This window comes from Colossoma macropomum, unplaced genomic scaffold (genome assembly GCF_904425465.1).
Source record: "Colossoma macropomum unplaced genomic scaffold, Colossoma_macropomum, whole genome shotgun sequence".
In the NCBI taxonomy this organism is placed as follows: Eukaryota; Metazoa; Chordata; class Actinopteri; order Characiformes; family Serrasalmidae; genus Colossoma; species Colossoma macropomum.
The window spans coordinates 35,822,734-35,829,174 of NW_023494800.1; the positions used below are offsets into that span (position 1 = coordinate 35,822,734).

Genomic DNA, 6,441 nt, shown 5'->3' on the forward strand with positions numbered 1-6,441 from the left:
ACACACCTTGTGCTTCCATTCACTGACCACTTTGTTAGAAACACCTGTTTTATATATCACTATATTAGTATTACTGTATCTACACAAAGACATAACTGCATAAACAGGATGACACACGCGTCAGTCACACGCAGGAACACGTGCGTCGAGTGTTACACAGTCATGAGAACCAGCCCTCCACGTTTTCTCTGCGTTTTTAAATATCCTTCGATGGCCAAACAAAACGACCTTAAAAAACACAATAGAATGACTAATGCGTTATGTGGGCATTTTGGCCGCGGGCGCTGGACGCCAGCGTCGGCTCACAGATGGAAGTGACTGGCAGTGACAGGCGGCTCACAGGCCACGTCAATCTGCACAATCTGCTCCCTCCGACATCCGCACGTTTCACAGAGCGTCCGCAGCCTCGCTTTAACAAGTCGAGCGAATTAAGCGGGATTCAGTGGGAGATCGGGACCCGTGCGTGTGCTCAGCACTGCTCTGGGTTTTTTGGTACATGTACTCAAACTGAGTGGGGAAAAACTGCAGGGGTCAGTGATGACGTAGCTGATTAAGGTGGTCCTTAGTTGTTAAGTGGTATAATGTGTCCCCAGCTAACGTCTCCACTTACATTAAATATTCAAATTCTCATCAAAGTAAAACACACACACACACATTTTCAACTGATTGAAAGATAAGAGAGGATAAATAAGGGCTGTCCGTCACCAGGTGTGGAAGACCCATAGACACCACTGATTTATTCTTCACTTATGCAAAGTAAATAAAAAAAGATAAAGAAATAAGGGGAAAGAAAGAAAGAAATAAATAAAGAAAGAAGAAACAAACAAACAAAACATAAAAAGAACAAAGAAACAAAAGCAAATAACAGAAAGAAAGAAAAAGAAAGAAAGAAAGAAGAAACAAACAAACAAAACATAAAAAGAACAAAGAAACAAAAACAAAGAAAGAAAGAAAGAAAGAAAGAAAGAAAGAAAGAAAAAGACAGACAAGAGAAACCAACAAAGAAACAAACAAACAAAAGGATTAAAAAGATGGAAAGAAAGACAAAGAGAAATAAAAAGATAGAAAGGGAAAAATTAAAGAAAGAAAGAAAGAAGAAACAAACAAAACAAAGAAACAAAAGAAAGAAAGCAGAAGCAAAAAACAAAAAAGACAGACAAGACAAAGACTAAGAGAAATAAAAAAGACAGAAAAGGAAACATTACAAAATTTAAGAAAGAAAGAAAGAAAGACGAAAATGTCCCCACAATGTCCACCATCCTAGGGGAAGCAGGTCCCCACACAGGACCTTAAATACACACACAAACACACACACACTCCTCCTGAATATGAGTGGGCCTCAGCGCCTGAGTCCCCGTTAATCCCCCCAACAGCGAGGCAGCGGACGTTCTGTGTTTGGGGGGAGCAGATCACTGCTGTCCTGGTCCTGTGTGTCACTGATTACCTCAGAAGGTGTTCAGTGATGTGATCAGAGGTCACACCTATGTTTAGCACCGCCCACTTATGGTCAGATCACCCACGATGGCTGATAACGTCCGGCATGAACGAGGCCTTTGAGCGTGAAACTGTAGGGATGCACGATACGGATCAAATACCACATCGCAATTCTATCAACACACAATGCACTCGCAGTACACATCTAAAAAAAGATGTTCTTCACTTCTTTAGTAAAGAAAATGGTTCTACATAGCACCGAAAAGGGTTCTTCTATTGTTATGATGATATAGTTCTAGCCTGTAACAATAGCAGAACCCTTTTTGGTGCTGTTTAGAACCATTTTTAATAAAGTTCTACATAGAACCCTCTACAGCACCCTCTACTCTTCATCAATCTGAAGAACAATTCAATGATGCAAAGAACCTTTTAATCATGCAAAGGGTTCTTTCAGTGTTCATGGCTCTATATGGAACCATTTTTTTTACTAAACAACCCCTGAAGAACCAGCTTTTTTAAGAGTGTACAATATATTTACTAAAATATATAACATTCGCTGGATAACATGAACACTTAGATTCAGAACCATATCTAGAACCGAATTTCAGCCACAGAATAAACCAGTTTGTGATATGTTAATTTGGTTCTTTGGTTCATTTGCATATTGAAGTCTTCAGTAACATCAGTACTAATAACAACCTTTATGAACGTGTGGCTTTCCACTTTAGTTACAAATGTTACGTTTTAAACAGGAAGCAGAACATTTAGCTCAAAAAAAGTGCATGTCCAAAAGTATTCGGACAGTCTTTCCAATGAGTGAAGGTACATTAATTGTGCTTCTTCCATGCATAATTTCCATAAAGCTTCCAAAAGCATGGACCAATAGAACTGTATGTTCTGGAATAGCCACACAGGCCACAATGCCTAATGCCAAACATCAGCTAGAGGGGTATAAAGCCCCCCAGCACTGGGCTGTGGAGCAGTGGATGAGTTAGGATCCAGAACTGACCATCCAACATCAGTACCTGACCTCACTGATGCTCAATCAAATCCTCACAGCAATGTTCCAATATCATGTAAAGCCTTCCCAGAAGAGTAGAGGCTGTTACTGCAGCAAAAACTCATTATTAACACCTTCATTTCAGAAGAAACGCAAAAACCGATATCACAATATTAAACTAACGTACGATGTATCGGTGCAGCCCTGCTTGTCTGCACTCATCATGAATCCCCATGACGACCTGGCAGTTGAAGCTAATGACAACTCGACAAACAACCAACGTGCATTCCAGCAAAAGCTGCCACGGCTGACGGCGAGCGCTCGGGTGTGTTTGGAGGAACGAGCCGCGGTGATTCATCATCAGACAGGCCTGGAACAGGTCTGGGACGGAGAGAGGCGGAGGTGTGCAGCCAAAACGCCTCGTGGCTAAGCCTGCAGGCCTACAGGTAGCCAGAACAAACAGGACGTCAAGCTGAAGGACCTGTTTTGGCTACGTACGCTGGGAATTAGCATTGAGGAGATTGGTGAGAGCTATCAGAGAAATGGAGTGGAAAAGAAAGGCTGTTTTATTAAGTCCAGCACCTGTTTGTTCAACTTCTGAAACTCTCACCTCAAATCAGCCAGGATATATTAAAGCAATAAGCCAAAAGAGGCCTACGTTACTGCGATTTTATCATGGAGAAGGGTGCTGTTAGGCACGACTCAAAGCAGAGTAAAACTCCCTTCCCTGTGATAAAATCACTGTAACACATGACCTGGATTATTGGATTATTGCTTTAATATATCCTTTGGTCACCAAATTACCACAGCGAGTCTTCTTTAGCACCAATCCAGTGGTGCTCTCTTCTCATGCTGGGGCTGAATCTCAAACGGCTCCCTGCTCCCTACATAGTGCACTACATAGGAGTTTAAATACTGGATCCTGCAGCCCAACAGAGCAAAATACAGCTAAGAAACAGTCATTTGTGATTCAGACACATCCACACTCGATAAATGATGCACTGTTTGGCTGGAGAGGCTAGAATTTCTAAGCTTTCATAGCTAGAACACTATTTAGGGAGTACGGAGCCGTTTGGGATTCAGCCTGGGTTTGACGTGACTTCTGACAAACACATTTGAAGTGTGTAAAACATTCAAGTGACATTTTTAGACTTTTATACTGCAGTTTTACTGTAAATCAGACCGTAAATACTTCAATTCAAGCCTGTGATATTAATGATCGAGTTGTTTAGGCTGTTGGCTCTTTTAGCCTGTTAGCTAGCTGACCAGCCCGGTTCTAGTCAAAAACATAAGGTGCCAGACGCTCAGTTTAAACAAAAAATGGGTTCTTACTACATCAATATGCTCCATGTGAGCAGCATGAGAGTCAAGGATTATTCCATCACCAGCACAAGGCTTTTTTTTGTGTCATGGCGTAATAATACACAATTCAGTCGCTGTGATGCGGTCATAGGTGTGGATTTTACAATGACAATGGCTCAGCTAATCAGATTTTAGGACCAGAACCATCCGTTTCATAAAGGGTGTCTAACGTTTGCTTCTTTAGCTTCAGCACTGGCTAACGGGGCTAATGTAGCTAACAAGTAATAGAAGCTTGTACCACGGCAACTGGGCAGTTTCAGGCCTCAGGATGGCTACTGTTTTTAGCCATGCTAATGTGGGTTTGTTCATGTTTACAGATAGCAATTAGCATCATGCAAACTCTATGGCTAAATTATGATATACTTAACATAGCGTTGAGTTGTTATGTAATCTCAAATAGCCTCCATATGTGGTTTCTGACAATATATGACAAGCTTTTATATATAAGTAAAGACAAAAATTTGTCTATGTTTATAGATAACAGCAGATCATACAGTGTCAGAAACCAAGTTTGAGATTACTGAACATCTTCACATGGTTTGAGGTGAGTGTACAACGATTTAGGCAGGCAGTTAGCACCACGCTAATGCATATGTGGTTTCTGACAAGCTTTTATCTATAAGTAAATACAAAAGCATGCTAGCATAGCTAAAAATAATAGTTAACACCTTCATTTCTGTCCATGTTTATAGACAAAAGATCATACAGTGTCAGATAGTCTATCTGAGATTACTCAACATCTTCTAATGTGTGGAGTCCAAGCTTTGATTAGCTGCTAGTAATATTAGCGCAACAAGCAGTAGTGTCACGTTTAAAAAAATGCTACAAACAACAAGTAAATATTTAAGAAGAAGCAAGTTTAAATTTAAGCTAAATTGGTAAAAATTAATAAACTAAGATGATGTCACTGGGCTGCGATCCAATCAGCTGCTTTTCACTGTACAGTTTATGCAGTTACTCTTTGCTGTTGTTGTTGTTTGTGGCTGCCTCTCTGTTATTGGCCTTTTTATAATCCATTCAATGGTCTAGCCATACAGTTAGCATGTTACTAATTGGTGTACATAAACTTCTATGCCTTGTTAGCCACATCAGCCTTGTAACTCTTGTGCAAAACCAAAAAAGCAACCACAAGTCTTGGCTGATTTACTACACTAAGGCAGGGAATTTGACTGTTTGCCGTATTATCGCTTTAATAAGAGACAAGACCACAAAAGCTTTAGTCAAAACAAAACTCCAGGGTTACCAGAAGTGACTCCAGCTTCTGAGCTGTCCCAGATTACTCAATGACCCGTGGACAAAAAAGTACAGCTAATGAAAGGGAAACAAAACTACTGGAATGCAGACTAAACAAACACTGGACATGTCTGAAAGAGTTGGTGTTTTTAGAGCAGGATTGCTCACAATAAAGTCCTCTAATCTCTAATGAAAAGCACTTGCAAAATTGAATTAAATCAAAAGCGAAAAAACATGGGTACGTCCAAGGTAAACCGGAAAAACAACACAAGACGCTCTGCGCAAGCTGAAAAACCCCCAAATCTCCCTAAGAATCAACAGATACTGACAGGTCCGTCTTCAGAATTCATGCAAATGAGCAGGTTTATCTTCGAGAAAGCATGAAAAACTTTGGTACATATATACAAATTCACTCTGCAAACTTTAAGATTAGTATATATAGTGTTACTCACAAACCCAAAGCCAGAAGAAGAGCCAAAGGCACTCATGTTGCTCGTTTCAGGGTCGACGACAGTGTTTTGAATCCTGTCCTGTTGCCGTGAGTGCAAATGTGACCTTCTTCACCAGCCAGCCCACTGCTGAGTGTGTGTGTGTGTGTGTGTGTGTGTGTGTGTGTCTGATTGATCATTCTCTATAACCCCCCACTACCCCCGCCCGGAGACTTAAAACCTGGCGGGGGACAAGATTAAGAGTTTCTAGAAGAGCGTGTGCACTCGCGAGTGAACGCCAGTTAACAGTTTCACCCTAACCTATGCTAACGCCTTAGCTTAGGCATCGATGGGAAAGTTCCTTTGTAATGTAATTACAGGGGAATCCCACTCAAACGTCTGCATAATTAAACGGTTAAGATGTAAACAGAGTCATTCAGAGTGGTTTTGCTCCTTTCTGGAGTCAGAACTGTTCACAGTGGTGGTGATAGGAACCAGACGTCCACCTCTAAAAGCTCCCTCACAGAAAGTTACTACGTGAAATGGTTATGAATTCACTGCCTGATGACTGAGACACTGTTTAACGATAGGTTTGACAAATTTTTTGAAAATCAATTATGGCGGAGAAGTATGGCTGTGTGCAAAAGTTTGTGCGCCCCTGGTCAAATGATGTGTTGATTTTCTAATTGTAAATAAGTAGATGTCATACTTAAACAGTAGTGCCAAGTTTCAAAATACTATGAAAACAAATCATAAATAAATACTTAACAAGAAACAGGTTTAAATTCAAACTAAATTGATAAAAATGAATGAATAAACTAAGATGATGTCATTGGGCTGCGATCCAATCAGCTGCTTTTCACTGTACGATTTATGCGGTTACTCTTTGTTGTTGTTTGTGGCTGCTGTTGTTTACAGCCTCTCTGTTATTGGCCTTTTATGATCCTTTCAATGGTCTAGGCATGCAGTTAGCATCGTGCTAAT

The 6,441-nt window shown here is 40.6% G+C and overlaps 1 protein-coding gene across 2 annotated transcripts in view; it reads right to left on the minus strand.

The window, feature by feature from the left end:
* The window catches only part of LOC118819947 (cingulin-like protein 1), a 45,775-nt gene extending 40,186 nt beyond the window's left edge, over nt 1-5,589 (minus strand). For both annotated transcript variants that reach the window (XM_036587970.1, XM_036587968.1), the window contains exon 1: nt 5,482-5,589. In XM_036587970.1, coding sequence (XP_036443863.1) covers nt 5,482-5,517 — 36 coding nt within the window. In that variant the 5' untranslated portion in view covers nt 5,518-5,589. The remainder of the gene's footprint in view (nt 1-5,481) is intronic.
* Between the last annotated feature and the right edge of the window lie 852 nt (nt 5,590-6,441).